This window comes from Manacus candei, unplaced genomic scaffold (genome assembly GCF_025592945.1).
Source record: "Manacus candei isolate 608988 ecotype Guabito, Panama unplaced genomic scaffold, ASM2559294v1 h1tg000060l, whole genome shotgun sequence".
Classification (NCBI taxonomy): Eukaryota; Metazoa; Chordata; class Aves; order Passeriformes; family Pipridae; genus Manacus; species Manacus candei.
The window spans coordinates 4,810,372-4,834,946 of record NW_026138108.1 but is presented as its reverse complement, the minus strand read 5'-3'; the positions used below and the strand labels follow the sequence as shown (position 1 = coordinate 4,834,946).

The 24,575-nt window shown below is 48.6% G+C and overlaps 1 protein-coding gene across 2 annotated transcripts in view; it reads left to right on the top strand.

Annotated features, from left to right (window-relative positions):
* Window positions 1-24,575, top strand: part of IGF2 (insulin like growth factor 2) — a 171,660-nt gene that overhangs the window by 3,059 nt on the left and 144,026 nt on the right. Inside the window, exons 2-4 of one of the 2 annotated variants that reach the window (XR_007907222.1) lie at window positions 4,958-5,120; window positions 11,913-12,079; window positions 12,536-14,408. Coding sequence is in view for 1 of the 2 variants with exons in the window: in XM_051804042.1 (XP_051660002.1) it covers window positions 4,958-5,120; window positions 11,913-12,079; window positions 12,536-12,778 (573 nt within the window). In the remaining variant the exon portion in view is untranslated. Of the gene's footprint in view, window positions 1-4,957; window positions 5,121-11,912; window positions 12,080-12,535; window positions 14,570-24,575 lie in introns of those variants that run through there. The other variant, XM_051804042.1, reaches the window with a different exon arrangement.

The window sequence follows — 24,575 nt, the reverse complement described above, 5'->3', positions numbered from 1 at the left end:
GGGGATGAGCAATGAAGACAAAAAAAGTGAGTGCTAAAAATAGCAGCAGTATTGCCATCCTCAGCCACATGAATGTCATGCAAGCCAGGTTGTTTTTTTTTTCTTCAAGCTTGAGCTAAACAGCAAAACAGCTGGTTCCAGGTTGGTTTTATTCATCTGACAACTCAGTGGTTAAAAGTTTTGTGTTTTGAAACTTGCTTCTTTCAGGCTGTGGAAATCTCCTCATTTCTCTTTTAGATGAAGAGGGAGGCCCTTCTGTGGCACAGCATGAGGTGGCTTCTCTCCCTTTAGGTCCTGCTGGGCACCCCATCCTTGTGCCTCTGTCCAAGATGCAGCTCCTGGGTGGTTTTCAGCTGCCAAGGCACCTGCCTCTCCCACTGGTCTCCACTGTTCCTTTGCTGTTTGGTACCTCAGGGCGTCATGGCCTGGCACTCCATGCGAGGTTGGGTTGCCCCATGGGCATTCACTTGGCATGTGTGAGTTTGGCATCCTGCCCCTTCAGGATTGTTGTGCTCAAAACCGGGTCAGCTCCCTACTCTCCTGGGGCAGTCCACAGAGAGGAGTAATGCAGAGAGGCAGATGTTCAGCATCTCTCACAGGCAATCATGTGAGTAGCAAAACATCAGTCTGCTCACTTTTTTTTTGGAGGAGAGGTGGAGTGTGAAGGATGCTGGGATGTGCAAACTGGGGTTTTTCCCTCTGGCACACACAGCTGGGTTTGGGCTGGTGACTTTTTGCTGTGCTCCCTTTTAAATGCTGCAGTGCTCCACAAAGAAGCGAGGGGGTTTTTTTTCTGTCCAAATCCAAATTTTACAGACTGGGCCATCTGTCAATTCCCTCCTACGTTGTTCTGTTCATATTAAATTGCAATGAAGGCCAGACTGAAGAAGGAATTAGGTCAGACAGGAGGTTTAGTCTCCATTTTTGGGGAGGTGTTTGTTGCCCAAGAGGCACTGTGGTTTGATTTGCTCAGAACAAGCCTGGATGTAAGGGATGCCTGAGCTCTTCACTGAGATTTGGCAAATGGACCTTCTAGTGCATTGTGGCCTCTTGGCCCCTCACTCCCCAGCAGCTGGACAGTAATTGCCGATCCAGCTGATTCTGGAGCAGATTCTGAAATATCTTATAATGGTCCCAGGTGGGAGGGCTATTCCACTGCAGACCTGCCCTCAGTCTCACTCCTGGCACACCACAGCCACTTGTAGAAGATGCTTTCTGTTGGACCTCTCTGCTGGATGGGTACAGCAGTGAGGCAGGAATACACAGGAGTTCCAAGGCAGCGGCAGCATCCTGCATATGGCAGCTCATGGCTAAGCTGATTCTAGTGGCAGCCTGGCCTTGTGTAGGGTCCTGGGAATGCAGAGGAATGCAGGAGAGCGACATGAAGATGGAGAGCAAAGCAGACCCTTCCTGGGAAAGAGAGGCCAGCAGTGTGTGCTGATGTCCTGTCTGAGCCTCTTCTGCACTGAATATGCTGCTCTCAGATGCAGGTTATTCAGAGGAACTTCAGATGTGATTCCTAGGATGGTACACAGGGTACCTGTGCAACCAAAAAAATTCCTCTTGCATCACTCTCTTGCACACTGTATGGGGTCCAAGCCCTCGTTAGAAGGAATTTGGTGCTCACGTTATTGAGCATCCAGCATGCCTAGCACTGCTATTCCCACTACATCCTAAAGCCTTTGAGCTCTCCCTGGGCACATGAGGAGGAACAGCAGCCAGCATGGCTGGTTCAACCCACCCTGGCAAGAAGGGAACTGTGGTGGCTGTAGTCTCTCTCCTAGCAGAGACAGGATCTTGTTCTTTAGGGAAGTGGCCCACTTCCCTCTCTATGCCTTGTTCCTGTTCCATGTCATGTAAGAGAGGCTTTCTAATAAAATCTGAAGGTATTTTCAACCATTGGTGTGAATTTACTCCTGTCCCACAGCTGAGGAGACTGTGCCTGTCCTAACGCTTGGACTAGAAACCAAGAGCTCTGCTGTCCCATGTTTTCAGTGGAGAATGGAGTCTTGGAGGTGTTCAGAGGGCTTCGACTCATCATACTGGGCAGGATTTGGCCATGAAAACTGAGGCCCCATGCAACCTGTGCAGCTGGTCATGGGCTGCAGGTACCCAGCTGTGCCAAGGCACCCTGTCTGGGGGAGTAGCACCTGCTCCAGCAGCCATGGCAAGGCAGGTTCAAGCTCTCCTGCCTGAGTGCTGCTCATTCCTGCTAGGAGAGGCATGTGAGGGAGGGAAGGATCAACTGAAAAGTCACTGGGGCATGAACCGGTGATGGCACTCTGGGAGCCTGTCTAGCCTTTGTGGGGACTTTTCCTCAGCAGAGGTAGTAGGGCTAAAGTGAGAGGGAAGGGCTTACAGGTTGGGTTGGATTGTGGCTCCATCAAACTGGAGAGAAACTGCAGCACTGGGCAGCAAGTAAAGATGCTTTTTGCTTTGCTGCCTGGTTTCTCATTACACGGTTGCTGGAGGGAGTAGGGAGACGCCAAGGTAATGGCAGTGGAAAGGGCTGGCAGTTGGTGCATGGGCAAAGGTGGACTTGATTGCATTTCACACCTCCAGGTTAGCCATTATCCGGATGACAGCACTGGGGCTGTCCCTGTCCTAGCAGCTTCAGGAGTGTTTCCTGGATGGAGTTATGGGGTGTGTGGCCACCCAAAAAGAGCTTGCAATGGAGGCAGGGAAAGCTGCCAGGGGCAGCCTTATGCTTGTGGTGTGAGTTGCGCAGGAGCGGGTATTTTCCGAGGAGCATGAGTGTTTTTCCACAGAAGGTATCAGGTCTCCCCAGCATCAGATATCGCCCCGCTGACAAAATCTCGCTCTCTCTTTGCTTTTCAGAGCATCTCACCCCTTTCTTTAGACTGAATGTGGAGGAAAAACAGGGTTTGTCACCTGTGCAACCAAGCAGCCCCTTCTTGGGGGGGTTGGCTTTGGCTTGGCCTGCTCATTAGCCAGCGTTAGCCTAATTGGGGATGGGGGATTACGTAGGTGTCCTGAAGTCCCACATCAGTGCCTTCAATGGCAGTACTGGATGGCACATATCTGTCACCTTGGCAATGAGCTGCTGGCACTACCCAAGTCCTGGAGACACCAGCAAACAGGAGATGCATGTAAAAAAAGAGGAAAATGGGGGGGAAAAAAGGGAAGGGAGCAGGATCGTTGGTCTTTTGTCAGTTGGGGATCTGACTGATGATGCTGCTGCACCAGAGGCATGACTTCAGCAGTGAAGGTGATGCTGTGGTCATGTTGGGGAGGCCCAGTAAACACCTGTTGGCCACTGGATAAAAAAAAAATCAGGGTGAAAAGGTATGGGTGGCAAAACACTGCAGATTGGCAGCATGGTGTCGCAACCTGGTGCCATCCCTCTGCTCCTACTTTAATACAGAACAAAGCCCCCACAGTATGCCAAAGGGATCATTGCTACTGGAAAAGCTCGTCCTGGTTCTCATCACTTGCTGGTTTGAGACCAGTTTGTGCCCAGGGCTGCTGCCTCTCTTGTTGAGAGTCCAGGAGGGCTTTTGTCAGCCTTGCTGGTCTCTGCCAGCACAGGCTGAGCAATACTATGAGCATCAACATTCAAGCAGGGCGGATGCCCCCCACAGCCTATCCAGACCTTGCAACTTCTTGGCTTTTCTTGCTGCTGGTCCCTGTCCTCCCACTGCTCAGTAGAGCCTGCGACTTGCAAGCACGATGCATTTCTAGCAGCAAGGATTCGAGCTATGTGCTAGTAAAAATTCGGTAGCAAGGGTGTCTTTATTGCTGGCAGGACTGTAGCGGGGCCTCGGGGGAGCTGGGCTAATTTCCTGGCTGCGCTGCAGACTTCCCCTGTGACCTTGGGCGAGTCATTTAATCTATCCTGGGCTTCAGCTCCATCTCTGAGCATCCCGGGAGGGTGAGGTAATATTCATTAACTGATGTTATTCTCGAGTTGCTCAGATGCTATGGTGATGATAGCTGGATGTGAAATCCAGCATCTTGGTTGAATGTTAGCAAAGAGAGGGGATGCTCTGCTTGAGATTAGGGTTGCCACACACTGTCTGCTATTTTGACACACTTATCCTCTTCATTTTGAACTGACCTGTCTGGTCACCAGTGTTATTTGGCTGTATGTATACCGCGAGGCTCATCATTGAGGGACTATAATACCTTGAACAATCCATGGGTTTTGTCCCATCCAGTGGGGCAATAACAGCCTTGTTTTACACTTACAGAAGCTGACACAGAGGTAAAACTGGTTGCTGGAGTGGAGCCAGGGGAAATCTTTGGGCTAGTTAGCAAATATCCATGGAGTTTCTTTTTTAGTGCTCTGCACTGTCTGATACTGCCTTGGTCCTCCTTGGTGATGCTGCAAGTGTGTTTCCCATGGTACTGCATTGTTCCTGAGGGATGTCTTCTCGGTCCCAACTCTCCTCAGCAAACAGGGCTTGTGCAATCAGCCCCTTGATTGTCGGAGCCTCGCATGCCCAGGACAAAGGCTGTTGTTCCCAGCTTTCCTCAAAAGCGGCTCTAGGACAGGTTGAAACTTCACTTGTTTCTGCTTTGGAGGGACGTGTTTTCAGGTATGGCCTGAAAACCTGTCATCAGAAGAGGAAAAAAAACACCCTACTGATAATAATTTGAATGAATTCTCATGTAAAGGGGGCGAAAAAATAAAAAAATCATGCTGTTGAAAGAGCAGAAGGAACAAAAGCCTTTTAGACGTAGGTTGAAGTGGGATTTTCCAATGGAAAAACTGCTTCAATGCAAACCTTGTCTGACCGAGCGGCTGCCCGGCAGGCCGAGTGCTGGGAGCCGGCCTCACACCAGCGGCCGTCGCAGTGCTGCTGGTCCTTCCCTGCAGCATCTCCACATGTCCGGGCATCAAACCCCCAGCATGCTGTGGGCGGGGGGCATTGCCCGGGGGAGGTGGCAGAGAGGGTTCTGTCTCGCAGTGTTAATGCTGTGCCTCTGTCCCCAGGTGCAGAGGATGTGTGCGGCGAGGCGGATGCTGCTGCTGCTGCTGGCTTTCCTGGCCTACGCACTGGATTCAGCGGCTGCGTACGGCACGGCGGAGACCCTCTGCGGTGGGGAGCTGGTGGACACGCTGCAGTTCGTCTGCGGGGACAGGGGCTTCTATTTCAGTAAGTGCTGGGCAGCTGCCAGCAGCAGGCAGGATGCTGCCCCCATCCCACACCCTGTTTAAGTGGAACCAGGCCAAGAGGGAAAGGAGGGATTTCCCAGCCTGGTGCTTTTCACGATTTCCTTATACATGGCAGTAGGCCAGGAGAAGAGCAAGAAAATGGACATAAACAGGGTGACATAAACCCACCTCACGTCAATTTTGGGCACGGTCTTGTACCATGGGGAAACTGGGTCCCACATATGCTCGGGGAAGTTGAATATCACTGGGGAACCTTATGTGGCTGGCTCACCAGTCATGTGGGCAAGTCATTACAATAGCAAGGATGTCTGCAGCCAGCTCTCTGCTGAGCTTGGGTCCTGGCTTATTCTGAAACGTTGCTGCCTAAGTGCTGCATCTGACAGCAGGCAGGGAGCTGAGCACTCATTCTTGGGCAGGCTTTGCTTTGGTACAGCAGCACCTTCTATGCTGCTCTCAAAACACACTTCATGACCTCCTAACTACCTGATGGTAAACTTGTTGCTGAAGAGTGATGTCTTATCCTTTTGCAGTGCAGCTAGTGCAGAAAAAAAAAAAAGATGGCTTCAGGCCAGTTGGCTGCAGCAGGCTTTCCACCAGGATGCTTTGGGTGTTTGGACCATTGGCATTAGCATTACAATGGCTTAGCTGGTAAACAGGAAGGATGAGGAGTAAACCAGTAGCAATGGATGCTGAGTGATCTATGGGCAAAGGTGCCTCGAGTGTGATACCTTGTTTTGGTGGTTCAGTCCTCTGCTCTGCTTGGGAGAGGGAAGACCCTGTGTTTTGCTCCCCACTGAGGACTGAACCACAGACTGACTACAGGAAAGATGCAAAGCCAAATGGGGGGGAAGAGGATACCAGCTGCACATGGTGCCATGTATTTGGCAGTCTTGCCTCTGCCTTGTAAAAAGATGTTAAAAAGTCACTTTCAAGTAATGGGGTGGGTTTTTTTGAGTACTGGAGTTGAGAGCCAGCCTCTCTCTTATTCCAGTCTGCCTATGCAGGGAACAGGTTGCTGCAAAGTTGGAAGATGACTCTGGATGTCCCTTTGCAACGTGGGTGCTTTGCCAGACTTGACTGGTGCTGCCTGCTGAGGTTGGGCAGGGAGAGGTGCAGGGATCCCACACCCAGCCACAGCGGAGTTCAGGCTGTGTAATTCCTGGCGGGTGGTTGGACTGCAGATGGCTTTGGAACTAGCTGGGGCAATCACCCTGCCCCATCACGACTTAGCAGAAAGGTGTTTTCATGGCTCCCTGGCTGTTGTGGGCAGGCAGCACTTTTGGGGTGCTCTGGATGCATTTCCCTCTTCTGACTGATCCAAGTGGTGGGGGTTTGCATATCAGCTGCCCTTCCTCTTCCAACTTTCCTCTGCCAATGAGCCCTGTGCTGGCACTCAGCCAGGGTGGCAGCTCTGGGTCTGGCCTTACTGGCACAGCGAGGAGGCAAGCTCCTCTCCCGCTCTCTTAGCTCTTCCTCTCCCTCTAGATATAGAGGAGTATCCGTCTTCCTCCCATGGTTTCTTTTCCCTCCTCCCCCTCTCTGGGGATGAAAGGGAATGGGGCTTTTGTTTTACGGTCAAACTGACCTCCTTTCACCTCAAATAACCCAGCTGCCCAGGCCAAAATAAAACCACTTTTGAAGGGAGACAAGTCTCTTGGTGCCAAGTGGCCATTCTGGTGCTTGCAAGGGGATTCTTGCTTTTTTTTTTTTTGTCCTCTCCTGTCTCTCCCCCATTCACCTTTATGAATATTTCTAGAGAGCCCAGGTGCTGGGGATAAAGCAAAGTTCCCCCAGTCCAATATTTTAACCCCTTCAGCATCTGACCAGCTTGTACCATGCAGGGCTGAAGACATTTGGGCAATACCTCTACTTGATGAAGGGTTTTGTACATCCCCTTTTCATTTAATTTTTCACCTTCTACCTCCATCAGTTGGCCTCATAAGTGATTAATTCTCCTGATCACATTCATCTTAACTCCTAAACCCACGTGTCACTGTGTTGATGTGATAGGGCACAGTTATGTTTCACAATTGTGGGGTTTACATCTTAAAGCTGAGCACCTCACAGCATGGAATGTATGATCTGATGAGCAGCCTGTGCTAATGCAGTCATTCATATGGGAAGTAAATGACTTGCGCAGCCTTGTCCCAGGGGTACACAAGGATCCTGCTTGCTGAACAAGGGTTGTTGAAGCATCTGACTGGTAATGTTGGAAAAAATCAAAAAATGGTATGAAAATCCGTTAGTGTTTTTTTTGCTGCAGCACTTATTTAAGTACTTCTGATGCTCTGCATTCGTAAAAGTGAGCACTTTGCTAGCAAAGCTAGCTCTGAAATACAACACTCTTTGCACGGATGCAAGGGGATGCAGTGTACTGACGGTGTTTCATCCCCCAGGCATCTGAAACTGGGGAAATATGCAACCTAGACTGAGCAGAGTGCACGCCTGATAACTGGAATGCCTGTCTGTCCACTGGCATGAGGAGCGAGTCCCAGCCCTCAGGTGCCCTGGGAAGCATTGTGGCGTGCAGGTGCTTGAGGCTGAGGATGTTAAAGCTGCCTCCAAGAGTTGGGGCTGCAAAAGAGCTGCACTAACAGGGGCAGGAGCCAGCACACTTTGTTCTCCTCTAGTGATGCCTCATCTCAGTGACTTTTAAGGCTTTTGGGTTGTCCTGCAGCTGCTGTCAAGGTGGTGGCTTCCTGCTGTGGCTCTGTGGCAGGGTTGGAACCACTCTCCCTGCTCCCCAGCACTCACCCAGGGACAGCGGCACAGCCCATGGAGGAATTCTGAGTGCAGCCCAGAGTGAAAATGCAGGGTAGATTGAGAGGAAGCCTCGGCCGTGAAGTTGCTGTCATGCAGTGCTAGCACGGAGGGAGAAGGGGCTGTAGGGGGAGAGGCAGCCGACTTCTCTGTAAACAACAGCTCCTGTTTCCTCCTTTCCAACAGCTGATAAGAATTTAGCTCTTTGCAGCCGCTTGTGCTGACGGGGCACATTCTTGCGCACCCGCCGCTCCTCCGAATAATACTAGGAAAAAGCAGGGGGGAAAGTGCGGTGCCGGGGTGGGGGAGGGCCAGGCTGGGGGCACTGGGACGGGGCCCGGTGCTGCACAAAGGCCCCCTTGTTGCTCCCAACATTCCTGCGACAGGGGCACGGGGACTGTTTACACCCAAAGTCCCCTTCCACTCGGCTGACCGCCTGATTGACCGGAGGAAAGGGGACCCAGCCAGGGTGGCACCAGCACAGTGCACCCCTCCCCGCAGCATCTGTCCCACCCTGGTGAGAGTGGGGAGCCCAGAGCAGTGGGGTGTTGATGCTAGGGAACGGACCCTCCTGTCCCCCGTGGCCATGGCAGTTTCACTGCCTCTGGCACAGTGGCATAGCTGAGCTGCAGGTATGTGGTCTCTCTGGGTTTGGCTTTGTACTTTTTCTGAGATGCCCAGCCCTCCCTGTCGGGATAACCCACTGCTACGTTGCAATAACCCCAGGCAGCAGAAGGGCTTTACACTACTGGGCTTTGCATCACTGGACTTTGAGCTCATACCCTCAGCAGTGCTGTAGGAAGTTTTGGTGAAGCACAGTTTTGGGAAAAAGAGCCTAGCCATTCATTGAAGGCCCAGAGGAAGCGTGTTTCCTCAGGAGGAAGTGGTCATTGCTGCGATGGGAAGTGGCTCGCGTGCCCAAGCGGTGCCGCAACCCGCTGCCCACACAATTCTCCCCTGCGGGTAAGAGACAGAGTGGCAAAACCTCCCTTGGGTTTGGCAGTGGTAGTAAAGTGAGATGCCACCCATGAGCAAAAGCCAGGAAATTCAGCCTTTAGTCCCTGTGTAAATTGTTACGGAACAAACACTTTTCCCAATCCAGGTCAGCAGCGATATTGCCGTTAGCCAGCAATGTCCTGGTGTTTCTTCCCTGGGTTGTTGTCTCCAGGTACTTTCTGTGACTACATCCTTGTTTGCTATGTTTGCTTATTTTTTTTCCTAAAGTAACTCTCCCACAGAGGATTGTATTGGCATTTGGCAAGATCCGTATGGACAATTATGTAATGGGAAATGTGTCCTATCAGACAGTCGTGGTGGAGCTGGTAGTGGTGCCAGCAAGGGGAAGGGCGTGCAGCAGCTTTATGGAAGAGAGAAAGGGCAGCACATTTGGGGCTGGGGGCCACACTTGTGCCCACTGGCTTGGCAGGCGCAGTAGTCAGGGAGGAAAAGGCCATAGCAGCGCAGTTGGTCCCTGCTGGGAGCTCACCCTCATGGTGCCACACCTGGGCATTTGCTAACACATGGTGACATGATCTTCTCATGCATACCCATGCCACAGATTGCCCTGGGTGGTGTGGCGGTGAATACAGTCCCGCTTTCCTCATTGCTTTTTTTCCTCCTCTCTTCTTTCCAAACAAACACATAGCTGCAAGTGGGAAACTTCTGTTTTTGAGAGGAGACATGTAACCTTTCAAAACCTCAACTTCTCCTCAAATCGTGTGTGTCATCACTTGTGCAACCTTCTGTTCAGCGGGAGTGTGAATGCAGCCCTCTGGGGACGTGCTAGCAAGGGGGGGTGACTTGAATTTTTTTCTCTTTCCCTTCCAAACTCTCCTTCTGCCCGTGCTCATGATGCCTTTCTGGAGCAGCCTAATGCTTCAGCAACCTGCCATGCCTACAAATTGTGCACTGGGATTGATAGGTGCTGAGCAGGGGCCGTAAGCAGTGCAGTGCAACCTCTTCCATGGACCTCACTGGACCTTGCATGCATAGAGGAGAATGCAACTGGCCCCAAGCTGGCTCCTCTCCCCTGCCTTCTTTGGGCATCACCACCCAGGTTGCCTACACTGGCATTGCTTGTGCAGCTGCGGGCACCCAACACACCTGCCCTGCCTCTACAGAGAGGTCCCAGTCCAGTGTGCTTTTTGGACACAAGTATTTATATAGAGAAAACTAAACTACTAACAGTGTTCCCTTTGCTGAACCTTTACCAAGAGTGAACCATCCTTCTCACCTTCCTATGGGGCTGGTTTAAGGTTGTGCCTGTAATTTTTCTAGAGAAAAAGAAAAAGAAAAAATACAGATGGTTGCACTGGGGGGACAAACATGGAAAATAGAGTGTTTAAAATGACTCCCAAAGGTGGGTCTCATGGTATGAGTCAGCTGCCCCATCACCCTGGTGCCATGTTTGTTATTGTGACCTCTGAGCATGGTGGCAATTCACCAGCATAGAGCAGAGGGCTCCATTATATGGGGTCACAACCAATTTTAGCAGAGGGTGGGTGCCCTGCTGCCAGGGCTTTTCCAGAGTCAGCAGTGAGGCATGGTCATGGGGTTTTGCATGTCAGCACTGCACACACAGGGCTGCGTTGTGCATGGAGGGTTGTGTTGTATATGCATGTCTGCGTTGCACACACGGGGCTGCATTGAATGGACAGGGCTGCATCCCACATGCATATCTGCATTGCACATCTGGGGCTGCTTGTCACATGTGGGGTTGCACAGTATGCATAGATAACTCCTGTGCTTTGCACTTTGTCCCGAGGCACTTTGGGTGGGCACCGAGGGTGGGGTACACCCCAGGGAAAGTGGTCAACTCCTTCTAAGCCAGGATCCTTAAATCTTCACCGAGGCCTAATACTTGAGTGCCTGCTTCCTCTGGAGTACAAGCGGGGGCATCATGGGTCATGCACAGGGCCAATATGGACCATTTTGTGTGTTCCTGCAGGCCAGCTGAGGTGTGGAGGCTTGGCATGGCTTGGTGAGCACTGATAGGCATTGCACTTACACAACTTGCTCTCTTAAATTCTCCTGGTTTCCAAGCCCCACTGGTGCTTGCCTCTGCTTCCCTCGCTTGGAGCACCTTGTGCTGGGAAGAGGCAGTGTATAGAATCCTGGCTGTAGACCCTACAACAGCACAAAAGCACAATATGCTGTGTGCAAAACCATGAAAAAAATAGTTTCGTTTACATTTTGGAAGTCACAATTCCCAAGCAAATTTGCTTTGCATCAGAAATCCAAATTTACTCATCTCTTTTATTTCAAGAGAGGGAGGAAAACAGTGAAAGTGATGTAAGCTTTTCCTTTGGAGTGCTTTGGTCATCGTGAAGCTGTTATATGAAATGCACTTGGTCGTTGCTGCACCAGATATGGGCTTTTGCATCCTTCTGCAGGCAGAAATGGGAGAGGAACACTTATTAAAAGATTAAGTTTAATAGCTATTCTTGGCGGGTGTGGGAGCCTGTATTCTTTCTGCAGCTGTCTCAGAGCTGTCCCATCTGGTAAAATTTAGCCGCCTTGGTTCGCTTCACCTGCCTGAGTGTTGACCCGACAGAAGGAGGTTGGCAACTGCAATGCTATGCTGCTTCTTTCTAATAAAATCCACTTGCCAGGATCAACATCTAAGACAGTCGCAGTAATCAGCACAGAGCTGGCGGTCAGGCTGGGCTTGAGCTTCCTTGCCTTAGCTGCGCTCAAAAAGTCCACCCATGCCAGAGATATAGGAGGGAGATAAATCCCCATCATTCAAAGTACCTTTAAACTACAACTGGAGGCATGTGGGGAGCCTGTTGGCATCAATAACATTTGTCTGGGAAAGTCTTAACATGAAACTTGGCTGGTTTGAGGGTGCGTGTCAGCTGGTTTGGGAGAAGCGCTGCTATTTTCGAAGCATGTAGAACCCACCAGTCTCTGGTGGCTGGTGGAGGGATGCTTGCAAGGGGATAGGTGCTATGAGGTAGGGAGAGGGTCCTGTCCAGGTTGGTGGATAACACAAGGGTCTCTGCTGTTGCAGGTAGACCGGTGGGACGAAATAACCGGCGGATCAATCGGGGGATTGTGGAGGAGTGCTGCTTTCGGAGCTGTGACCTGGCTCTGCTGGAAACATACTGCGCCAAGTCCGTCAAGTCGGAGCGTGACCTCTCCGCCACCTCCCTGTCAGGCCTGCCAGCCCTCGGCAAGGTAGGGAGGCTGTGCCGAGATGATGACCCTTCTCTGAAATAAATAGCGAGAGAAAAGATCGGAAGACCGTGAGTGGGAGAGGACAAATCCCAGCTGCAAGCTCTGTTGCTTCTGCAGAGCCTTTGGGAGACAGCCACCATTGGCAAGTCATGCCAAACAGCCTGCCAAAAGACAGCTTTTATTAAAGTGGGGGACCAGAGGTGGGCTAGGTCACAGTCATAGAACGGTTTGGGTTGGAAGTGACCTTTAAAGGTCATCTAGTGCAACTGCCCTGCAATAAGCAGTGACATCTTCAGCTAGATCAGGTTGCTCAGAGCCCCATCCAACCTGACCATTACTGTTTCCTGGGATGGGGTAATGTTTCCATGGGATGGATGGAAGTCCAAGAGGGGAGCCACCCTCTGGAGTGCAAGCAGGCTTAAGCAGAGGCTAATATTGCTGTCCCTCTCCTTGCAGGAGAGCTTCCAGAAGCCCTCGCACGCCAAATACTCCAAGTATGACGTGTGGCAGAAGAAGAGCTCCCAGCGGCTGCAGCGGGAAGTGCCCAGCATCCTGCGGGCTCGCCAGTACCGGTGGCAGGCTGAGGGGCTGCAAGCGGCTGAGGAAGCCAAGGTGCTGCATCGTCCCCTCATCTCCCTGCCCAGCCAGAGGCCTCCAGCGGTGCGAGCCTCCCCGGAAACGGCTGGCCCCCAGAAATGAACCCTGACCAGCTGTCTCGATTTTTGATCTCCTGGGGGAGGGCGGGAGGACTGGTGATTCCCGACCCCCAAGCCCCTCCGTCCCCGGGGCCGCTGAGCCAAGGAGCGGGGCGGCGGGGCACCCTCACGCCGCTCTGGCCCCAACCAAACAACTGACACAGCAAGGAGGGGATGGCGGCGGCAGCGGCGGTGGCGAGCAGCACCGCTCCCACGGCATCGTCCTTTTGGGGTGGGGGGGAGGGTTGTTTCGTTTCCCACACCTGTTTCATTCCCCCGCTTCCCCAGTATTTCCAAGCCTGTACTTGCAAAGGGACAGTTTGGCACTTGAACTTTTTGCTGCCGGGTGCTGCGTGACATCCCCGGTGCCAACACCAGAAGATAAAAGAAAGAGCAAGAGGGAAAAAGGATATGAAGTTAAAATTTTTTTAACCTTTTTTTTCTCGTGAAGAGTCCATTCCATGTCTTTCTTGACAATAAAGTGAAAAAAACAATAAAATGGGGAGAAATATTGAGGAATAAAATTTTTTCGCCTCATTCCCACCCCACTTTTTTCTTCTTTTTTTGTTCTTTTTTTTTTCTTTTGGTTTTCTTATTTTTATAACTTTCTTTTGCACCTTTTAACAAAAAATGTACCTGAGAAGAAGTTCCAAGGAGCCCCCATCTGCGTTTTTGTGTGTGTGCTTCATTACAAGATTCCAAATCGACTTGCACCTTTTGAAATCACCGATGATGTGAGAAAGAGAGGAAGAGGAGAGAGAAAGCGAGAAAGAGAGAAGGAAAAGGAAAGGGGAAAGAAGAAAAAAAAGAAAAAAGTGAGCTGATGCTCACTTTAAATGGAGAAGGCGTCTGCATTGCACATTTGCCACGGATTTAGTTGATTTATATATATAATATATTATATAACTTTTTTGGCAAAAAAAGCACTATTTTTATGGGACATTTTGTGTAGTATCTGAAGAGGGATTGTAATGTTTAAAATGTGTTATGGTGCTAAAGTAAGTTGGAAGGGAAAAAACCCAGAAATAGCAAGGGAGGGTGGGGAGGGAAGACAAGATAGCGAATACTGAACTTGAAATTTTAGCTTTTCGTTTTAGGAAAAGTGTGATAAATGTGTTTCTTTTCTCTTCTGAAATATAGCTTGGTCATGACCATATGAGCTAGTTGGCTGTTACTCATGTACACAGATGCACACACACACAGAAATACATCAACACGCATCCTTTTATTAAAAAAACAAAACAACAAAACAAAACAACAAAACCACCGCAATTTAGAGCTAAAAGGGAACTGTTCTGGAGACAAATTATTTTGAATGGTGAAGGTGTTGCCAGTTACAACTCAAGGCCCTGCTTCTGCACGGACCCTTGGCAGAGCTTGGCTTCCTGAGCCACGGGGAACCTGCCGCTTCTTCCCCACCCTCACAGCTTGCTCGCGCGCCGATGCTCCAGCGAGTGGGCAGGCAGGTAGCCCTCGGCACCAGGCCCCTGCAGAAGCAGCAGCAGTTCCGCGCCCTGCCATCTCCTTTTCCTTCTTTTGTCCTTTGCGTCCTTCTCGCCGGACCCTCCTCTCCCTGCCCCACGCCTCCCGCCTTCCTCCTCTCGCTCCCCTCCCAGGGGCTGTGCAGGAGCGGGGTTGCACCAGGGTGGCTGCAGGGCTGGGACCGCTGCTTGGGATGGGGGGGGAAAGGCAAATCTCTGGCTTGAGGCTTGAGACTCGGGACTCAGTGAGTGTATGGGTTTGAGAGGTGGGCAGAGGGCTGTAAAATAGGTTGGGTTTAAAGTAATATATATTATCTGTCTAGGAACCGTAAAAAAGGGGGAATCAATTACATCTCCCTGATATACTCTCACTTGCTAATAAAATGGGGACACTCTGTTAACCAGTTCTGTACTTGCTTTGTCTTATATATCCATACATTTAAAACATAAAAAAAAGACTACTTGAATTGTATTCTATTTCGTGGTTTGAAGGGGAGGGCTAGGGGGAGTTTTGAGAGGGGGAGGATTTTAATGTATAATCCTTTTGTTTGTTATTACCTTGCAATGTTGAGCCATGAAGCCTTTGTTTAAAAAAAATGGCACTGCAATACACAACAAAGAAAATCCTTTATTTATTTTATTAAATATATATGGAAAAGAATGAAAATCAGTCCAAATTAAGAAAGGGGGGGGGGAAGGGAAGTGGGTGGGGTGGGAAGGCAAAATTTAAACAGAGCAATTGCAATTTTTTTTTTCCTTTTCATGTGTCTTTTTTTAAAAGAAACTTAGTTTTTATTTTTTAAAAAGAGAAGTAAAAGCTTTCCTGGATGCTTTGTACCAAAAAAGAAAAAAATTAAAAAAAAAAAAAAAAAAAGAAAATCTGTTAAGCAAATAAATATCCATCCAGAATATGAAGCCTGACTTTTACTTTTCATTTATTTTTGCTCCTGGGGTGAGAGTTGGGTGGGAAGAAGGCCACGCCAAGCACCACTCCTTGTGGAGAAACAGAGTGCATTGCAGCTCCTCTTTTGGAGCTCAAAAAACTGCAAGAGGGGGTAAAGTGCCCTTAAACACAACCATGAAACCTCAGTCTTGTGGCAGATACCCCCTGAAACCACCAAGGTAAATATATGCCCAGTGATTCTTGGCCAGATTTGGGGATGTTTCCCAGCAGCTGTTGTGATTTGCTCAGCTTCTACCAGTTTGGGCTGTTCCCAGAGACTTGAGAGCTGGATGGGAATTGAGAGGGTAAAAAGGAGAAAAAAATGTCTTATTTAGGTTAGGTTTCCTAATAGGTATTGCTTGTGTGGTTTCTCAGGGTAGAAAAACTTCTCTTAAGTTTTTTGGAATACTAAATAACTGCTTTTCATCACATATTACCATCATGCACCACTGTAAATGGGAGGTAAAATACTGCAGTTCCAATTTGGCAGTAGAGCAACTGGGGTTAAAACAGTGCCTAAGCATCCCTAATCTCCCAAATCTGTGCAGCTCCACTGCCATGGCAAAGACCTTTATCTTGCTGTGGGGTAAGGACCTCACCAAGCCCAACCTCCTGCCCCAGATGACTTGGGCTGGAAAAGATTTTCCACCTCAAAGTGGCATTGCTGATTTAGGCCTTTAAAAATACATGTTCTAAAACAGTTTCTTTTAAAATTTTGCAACAAGCAAAAAAAAAATTATTATTTTTTCACAGAAAGTTTTTTCTCTTGGGATTTTTGTGGTTGGTCAGGAGGGGGGTTGTACAGATGCAGGGCTGGCTGTTTCCTCTGGACATGTACTTTATTGCAGGTCAAAAAAGGATGTGTCTGCCTTCCTGTACCTGTCCCAAGACTTGCCACAGACCTCTGGTTTTCTTTGCATTAAAAGATGTCCCTATGAAGGGTGAGGACTGACTTCACTGTGGCTTCTGGTTGTCACTGCTGGAAATTTTGCCTTTGGGAGCTTTGGTCCTTTTCTGTTCTTTGCTGCGTAAGCTACTGTCAAGGAGGCATTTAGAGACAATTAAAAAGCAAGAAAAACTTCAGTCAAATCTCTTGCCTGCATCCCCCAGGGAGCAATACAGCAATGCTGGAAGCACCATGAGGGTGATGATGATGCTTCCAAGTATGGCTATTCTTAAACCCTCTTTTCTGCCTTATCCTGTCAGGGGCCACCACGGGGCCAGACCAGACCAGCTCATTTTTTTGGAGATAAATTAGGAGACTTTTCAAAATGTGCCGACTTTCCTTTTGGTTTGTCCAGGACTGCCTTTGCTTGCAAGGAGAGACACAAGCTGCCTCTGAGCATGATCCTGGTCAGAGGGTGGGAGTCTGGATGAAACTGGACCTTTGCTTTGTCTCAAATGTCTTTTGTTGCCTGCAAAGCCTCTTTGCAGGTTGGCAGACAAATCGTGGGCTTAACTTGGAAATCTCAGACTGCGGGCTTGAGAACAAACCAAAGATGCCATGTTTTCTCTGGTGGATGGGCAGAATTGACTCTGATTTTTGTACTGATGCCTTTATACACAGGTGCAGTTCCAAGTGGTTAGCTGTTGGATTTCAGAAGCATGGGAGGCTGCAGCAGCGACAGGCAGTGATCCCTGGGGAAGGAAAACTGGAAGATCTGGGCTCCCAACACATCTCCATGACCAGCCCAGCTGGTCCAGGGACCTCCACCCACTGCTCTACTGACATGCAAGAGGGTGGGGAGGCAAAGAATGGTTTCAGCAGAGAAGTCCTAAATGCTTCCTAGAGGCCCAGGAACAACTGGGAAAGTTGATGCCACATCCTAGTCCAGCACCAGCTCTGGCCCCTGAGTCTCACCATTATCATGTAACTCTGCGGGCAGCAAAGGGCAAATGTTTTTTGCATAAAGCATCTCTTTAGAGGGCATTTTCTCAGGTGATAAACGTGGGGATACCAGGAAAGAGGGAAGGTCTAATTTGCTGTACAGAAATGGCCACAGTGTTTGCAAGGTATGTAAATCAGTGTAGCTGGCTTTGTCTGGATAGGGGGAGACACAAGTGGAAAAAACACCACCAGGTAACACATACTTTTCCCTTTTTCACCTCATTTTACATTATTTCTTAGCTTTTTTTTTTTTTTTCCTTTTAATCCAGAATGCAGCTGAGCTGTTACCTAGCTTTCAGTGAGTCATACTAGTGCCCATCAGGATGGACTGAGTCTCCAGACTGGTTCTGCTACCTCTGCATCTCATAGCAGCTTCATCCCTTTAATCATGCCTGCTCTCAAAAGTCTTTCAGTGATGTACCTCACTGCACTAAATGAAGGACCTAGCTGCAGCAGATGAAGGGAAGAACCATGTTTGTTGTTTTTGTAAAATACACCTGTTTTTGTTGTTGCAGTACATACTGTCCACTGATGATTTATGTGGCTTTGGGGAGACCTGGGAAAGGTACTGCTGTATCGTGGATTATTTCGCTTGTGTGCATTCTGCAGTAGGCAAGACTCAGATGCTTTCTGCACCTTTTGTAGTTCTCATTCGTAATGCAGCATCAATGAAGCAAAGCACTTATAACAACCTTCTAGAAGGCAGCTGGTATCTTTTCCCCCTCCACTTTATTTATTTTCTGAGGAGCAGATGAGTCATAAAACACCCCGAGGCTGGGGTAGCACAGCAATTCCACAGCTTCTGGTGTAGGCAAGGGGGGAACCCTGGTTTGCAAAGATAAATAGACCTCATGTCCCAGGAGGGGTCTGTCATAGCCACCAAGGTGCCAGGGTTGACTCTCTCCCCCTCAGGTTGCTGAAGGATGCTCTAAGTGTCAGCAGGCAGCATGCACTGGCAGACATGACTTCAACCTACTGGAAAGGCACAGGTCCTCACAGGAATCTTGGCCTGCTTCGCTGCTGCGCTCCCAGCTGTGCATGGCCCAAGGAATGCACTTGCTCATTAAAATCATGTCAGCGTTTGCAGAGAGCCCTGAGAGAGCCTCTTTCCCTGCCGCCTTCTTGTAACTGCCAAAGGGGACTGAAAGCTGAGGTTTCCAATCTGTCAGGCTCTGGCTCAGAGACCAGCAATAGCCTGAAGGCAGGAAATTTCTGAACTGGGGTGTTCTTTGACTTGGGCAGCATGGGAGGTCACACTTGACACACAAAATAGGCTGTTCTAGTCTTAATCTAGCTGCCTGCAGTTCTGGGTTTGGATTTCCAGAACAGGTACAGCATGCCTGATCAGAGGTGAGGACCATGGTAGAGCATCCATCTCCAAGTGTGTTCTCCAAAGAGCAACACAGCGAGCAGCACTGACTGGAAAGAATAAAGCTTATAACAGTCCTGGATGGAGAAAAGACACTATTCAAGTATCTGAGTAATTCACGGGTAGAACAGCAGAGACAAGTGCAGAACTTCCAACCATAATATACCTGTTTCACTTTTCAAAATTACTAGAAATAAATTCAGCTCATACTGAATTTTCAATGCTCTTGCATCTATTTCTTGAACATGTTTGTGCTTTTTGTTGGTCAGCTTTAGAAAGAGCATAGCTCACAATTTTAAGACAGTGAGGTGAAATAATACCAATGATTACAATATAAAACAATGTATTTGCATGCTTTTCCATGGGAGAAGTACTGGCACAGTCTCTTTGTCTCCCTGTCCTCCCACCAGCTTGTTTTGATGAAGGCTGTGCTCCTTCTGTACAAGACCACATCCTTCAGCTGTGTCAGACTTGAAAGGAACTGATTTAGGAAGTCAGTCAAAAGCCCAGGAGTTTATTATAAAGCTTTTTATTGCAAACAAACACTAAAAAAAATATTTATTAATAGCAATCTTTCCCCAGATCATTCAAGTTTCTTGCTTCACTGCCTCTACTGGCAGGCCAGTGGTGACTTATCACTTCTGGTGGCTAAAAACCACCTCCTAAGTATCAGACAAAGACACCTATGACCATGCTTATTCCAATGACAGCCCTGTCTTTTGTCTTCTCTCCCTGGATGGAGGGACCAACTCCTTCATTTCACCAAGGTGACAGCATTTGGGGCACAATTTTCTTAAGCTCCATGTGAGGAGCACAGAGACTTATGAGTTTACTCCTCCAACTTGTAGGACAGATTATTTCCCTATGATTCCCTCTCATTGAAAAAAACTTACCAGGAACTGGAATTTTGTGTACTTGGTTTTCCTGTCTCAAGCCAGAAGGGCACACTGATAATGGTAATCTTTGTTTTCTTCATGGTTGGAGCATAGCTGAAAAGGGAGGGAGGCAATTAAGAGAATATTAAGATTTCATCTTCCAAGATGTTGTTGCTTCTGTTCCTCCTCCCTCTCTCCTCTGTTCCCCATGCGTAGCAGAGAAAGTGGCAGGAGCACTATTTCTCAAGGCCTACACTGACGTCAATACACAGAGTATTTATTTATGAAATCGAATCAAACAGTGGGGGAGAGAGGAGTGGAGGAAGATGGACGCATGGAGCTTGCAGCTGCCAAGTCATAATAGAGCAGCAATCTTCCCGTATTTTTCTATCTTCTTTCTGGAGAAGGGATGAGATACCCAAAGCTTCGGAGGCCCAGGAAAAGCAAGACAGAAGAGAGAAACAGTACTCAGCTTAGAATTGAGAGCAGAGGAAATGTATGGTGAGGAGAGAACCATTACAAGGTAAATAGCCCATTTCTGGTGCTGAGACATTCAGGTGCAGTCCTTATGCAGTGAGGACAGCAGTGCTTTCAGGCAGGCTCTGACCAGGCTCTAGCAGCCCTTTCCTCTCAACCTTTTTAGTCTTTATATAGAAAATTCAGAGGGAATTTCCAGCCCAATAAATAAGAATGCCCCATCCTCGTTCACTGTTTCAGGCTCAGTCAGCAAATGGCTGCCTGGGGAACCCAGCACTGAAGTTAACATGAAGATTAAGTTGTTTTCTGCAGTGAATGAGAAATGGTTTTCCAGAGTATAAATTTTTTCCATTGATATTACCTTGTGTAGGAGCCATAGAAAGACAAATCTCAGGAAGGGAGAGTAGTTTCTTTTCTTTCTCAAAGAGGATACAGACACCAGTGCAGAGCATCCACAACGGGGAGGAAAGGCAAAGGAGCAGAGATGACCATGACATCATGATGCCTTCAGCTTCAACTCTGGCAACTATTGGGAGAAAGTGCTTTTGGGCATCTCTCACCATCCTGGAAGTTATGCATGGAAATGCAGATGAAAGTAGAGGAGAATGGCTTTTGTTTTCTCTCACCTGCCTGCTAGCTGGTTAGCACAGGATAGAGCTGGGCAAGGGGAGGAGGCAAAGTGAGCATGAAAATCAAAATCCTGCTCTTTAACTCTTGGGGCTTCTCCAGGCTCACTACCAGAAAGCCTTCCCTGCACAGCTTCTCTCTCAGTCAGAGGAAAGCCTGCTGCATAGCATGAGGTGCAGATGAAGGAGCCCTGCAGGTCTCCAAGTTTATTGTTAAAGCCCCTGCCTTTCCTGGGATTCCCCTGCTGACTTCCCACTGCCACTGATGAAGAGGAGGTGATACCCTGGACCAATCTCTTACTTAAAGGGAGAGACCTTGCAAACAGTGTCAAGATGTGAGCCAGCCCCAATCTTACTGTTTTTCCAAAATAAGGGAAGAGAGACATGTTCTGGAGATCCGTTTACAAGTCAGACTATCTCCAGTTATATAATGGCACAAGTCTGGCTGCCAGCAAATTGTTGCTCTGAGCTGGGGAAGACAATTAGCTCGCCTCTCAGGGCGGCGGGGGTGCACAATGCCGGCTTTGTGCCACCCTGCCACCGGCTCCGGCATGTGCGGGAGAGCCTGGCTCACCCATCATCTTCAGAGGAAGAGGTAGCAGAGGGAAAGGAAAAACCTCTGCAAAGAGGCAGAGTCCGCACCTCGGTGGGTGCGCCCGCGCCAGGGCATGGATCGCTGCCGAGAGCTGGGGGCGCCGAGGATGGAGCCCGTCTGCGAGCGCTTTCCTGTCCCGGCAGTGAAGGGATGACGGTAAATCGGTCGTCGCGCTGCAGGGCAGAGACAGCTCTGAAAATGGGATGGGAACTTTCGGTGTTTGGCTTCCTGCGCTTCCTGGTGGGCTGATGGATTTAGGCTTTCGCTGAAAGTCCTGGCGCTGCCTGCAGAGCTGGTGGAAAAAATGTGGTATCTAGAGATGGGAAATACCTAACCCGCTCAGAAATGCACTCACTTAAAAGGAAAAGGTGGTTTCCGGGTGATCTTGCATTCCTGTCCTCGATGGATGTGGATGGAAGCAGGGCTTTGTAACATTCAGAGTCTTGTCTGCTGCAATGTAACCAGCAATGAATGATAGCTGGGTCCTGCTCAGAAACACACCTGGGCCAAAACAGGCTTGTAGTCGGGTTTTTCTGCCAAAATTGCATGGCTGGCTAAGGAGGAAGGACCTGCCACTGCTGTCCCCTGGGCATGGTGGAGCAGGGACATGACATGGAGCTGCATGTGAAGGACATCTCTCAGCTCTCCTACATGCAACAGCAGCCCTGGTTTCAGCAGGCAATGATGCTTGGAGAGGAAAGATGGTCTAAAATAAAATAGTGTCGTCAACAGCCACAGATTAATTCAGTGAAATTGCTCATTGCTGCAAGGAGTTAGTGAGAGAAAAACACTGGGAAGAGAATGCTGCCTGTGCGAAGAATAAGGGCACACATAGCTGTGTTTCGCAGGGGAAGTGTTGATGAACAATACTAAACCCTCGTGCTTCGGAGGAGCTAAGTGATAGTAACCTGGGGGGCAGAGGAGACTTCTGTTAGCAGCTTGTTAGGTCACAGCTGCCCACTCTGAACAGTTTTACCTGATCCTCTACAGCATTTAATTAAATACACCACAGCCCTGAACCATTCAGGGCTTGCCTGGACAAAGGTGCCTAATAGACTTTGTTCTGTCAAGAGCATGGCAAGAATCTTCATGTTAGTGTCACTGATTGCAAAAGCTACGTGTGAATCTGCACTGTAGATAAACAGGTGCATCCTCTGCTTGCAAAGCTCCCTCAGTATTCATGAAGCACGCCTGCTCTACATGCCCATCATACAGTTTACTGGGTGTCCAACCTGTCCCTGGGGATGTTAGTAAAGCCCTAATGGCAACCATGTACTTGCCTAAGACACAATACTACTCTTAGTCCAGCCCAACAAAAACAGTTCCTTCTGGAAGTGACTCATATTTCTTCATCTTTCGAACCACTTCAAGCTATGTATCTTGCAGACTCTCTGACTACATTTACATAAAATGCATCCTTCCTTTCTTTCTATTCCTGGTTCCATGCAAGGGGTTATTTTAGATGGCATGCTCAGAGGTCACCATGACACACACACACACACACACACAGAGCAGAGAACATACTATGCTTTCAGTAGGTACTTTGCAATGTTTATGCAGGTGGCAGGCTCTTGGTTTCCCTGGGCACTCACAATGGGTTTACATGCCAGCACAATGACAGAAAAGGATAAGTTGTTGGTCACTGCCAGAAACTCCATGGGTTTGTCTAAAAAGTGCAGCTTGTAGACATGAATAACCTTACAAGACCCCTGAAAGTGAAGCTGGGAGTATGGGTTACTGGCAAAACTGGGGAGGTGTAAAGAAAGATGGGATCATGGAAAGCTTCCAGGAATGGCTTGTGCATGTGTACAGCATGATTAGAAACTGTTCCTCCCTGGGATTTGAGTGTAGGCTATTATTTATATTCCCGTAGCTCTGCCAATGCATAATGCTTGCAGCATTAGAGCTGGAACTCAAGCCCTGAGCAAGCTGGAGGCTTTAATTCACAACTACAAGTTGCAAAAGACCCTTTATAGTTCGAGGGCAAGTGAGGCTGGGCGATAAAATAGCCCAAGTCCTTCACAAGGTCCACCTTATGGCTTAGTGTCCCTACCAACTAAACCAGGTATCTTCAGGGTAGAAAAGAAATAGCTGGGAGGTATATGAAAGAGGTTTCTGAGCTTTTGAGTGTCATGGAAGCAGGGATGGGGCAAGCTTTGCTGTCTCTTCCTGTACAAAAGCAGACAGCATTTCATGAAACTAGTAGAAAACAGGCTCAAAAACAAGATGGCTCTTCATGCAACAGGTAGTAGATCTGTGAATCTTCTTACCAAAGGATGTTGTGGATATGAGAAGTTTACATGGATTCAAGGAGAGTTCACAGAAGAGAAATCCTCTGAGAGTTACTAAACACATAGAAACCATATCTGGCTCAGGAAGTTCCTGAGCTGAAAATAGTTGGAGGCTGGGGGTGCACTGAGGGGAAATACTGTATATGCTTGCCCTTGTTCTTACTCTCCCTAGGCTTCCAATCATGGGCTTTGTTGGGGTCCAGATATTAGGTTAGACAGACCTTTGGTCTGACCCAGTGGAGCTGTTTTTATGTCTTTATACACCTTCTTATTCAGGGTTTATCCTGTTCTTGCATGGCTACTTCCCAAAGCTCACCATCTTCAAGCATCCTGAGCCACTGCTCTCCACAGCTCAGGCACCGTGCACCCCCTTTTTCTGGCTGCATTTTGACTGAGCAGCTTAAGATCCTGACTGCTGGCAGACAAATGTGTGGAACAGCTTAAGGTTTGTGATGCCTACCATGTACATCGTCATGAAGTAGTCCATCACTCTCGGGGTTTGATGTTATCCAATGTTTGGCAGTAATATTCATGTCAGCCACCACTACCACTCTCACCTTGTTGTTGTTCTCTTTGTTTCCATCTCAGCAAGTGATTTCAAAACTATTGTGAACCCAACTGTTTTCAGTAAATTATAATTCTGCTCTGGTCACCAGTTTGCCCACTTGATATCGAGTTTGGCTGTGGAAATTGAGTCCTTATTGGCATCTGTGTTAAAAATTGCTGAAGCTGCCAAAACAGTGCATATCTCAAATGAACTGCTTTGGGACTTTATTCATCCTCCTTGGGATGTGTTTTAAAGGCTTTATTTGTAGCGATAACAGCCAGAGCCTTTCTCACCCCTCTCTTCCCTGAAAAACAGTATTTGAAAGATCAGTCTTTGAATAACAACCAACTGTCCTTGTTAGCCTTCTCTTCACCTCTTCCCAGCTGCTATCCTGTCCTGGGTCTCTCACTCTGACTTTGAGAAACTGATGTAACCGAGCAATCAGAATGGTAGTGACACTTGAAGAGGAAATAGGAAAAAATTGGTCTGGAAAAAAAGGAAAAAAAGGAGAAAAGATGGATACCTGGAGTGCACTGACCCTGTTCCCTCTCCCAGACAGTTAAGAGGGAAGAGCATGCACAGCTACACCAAGAGCTGTCTTCTGAGATGAATACGTCAGTTCAAGATTTTGGGGACTTCATAGCAAGCCATCTGTTGTGGAAACAAAAACACTAGCTCTGTCACAGTTCAAAACTTGCTGGGGTCATTG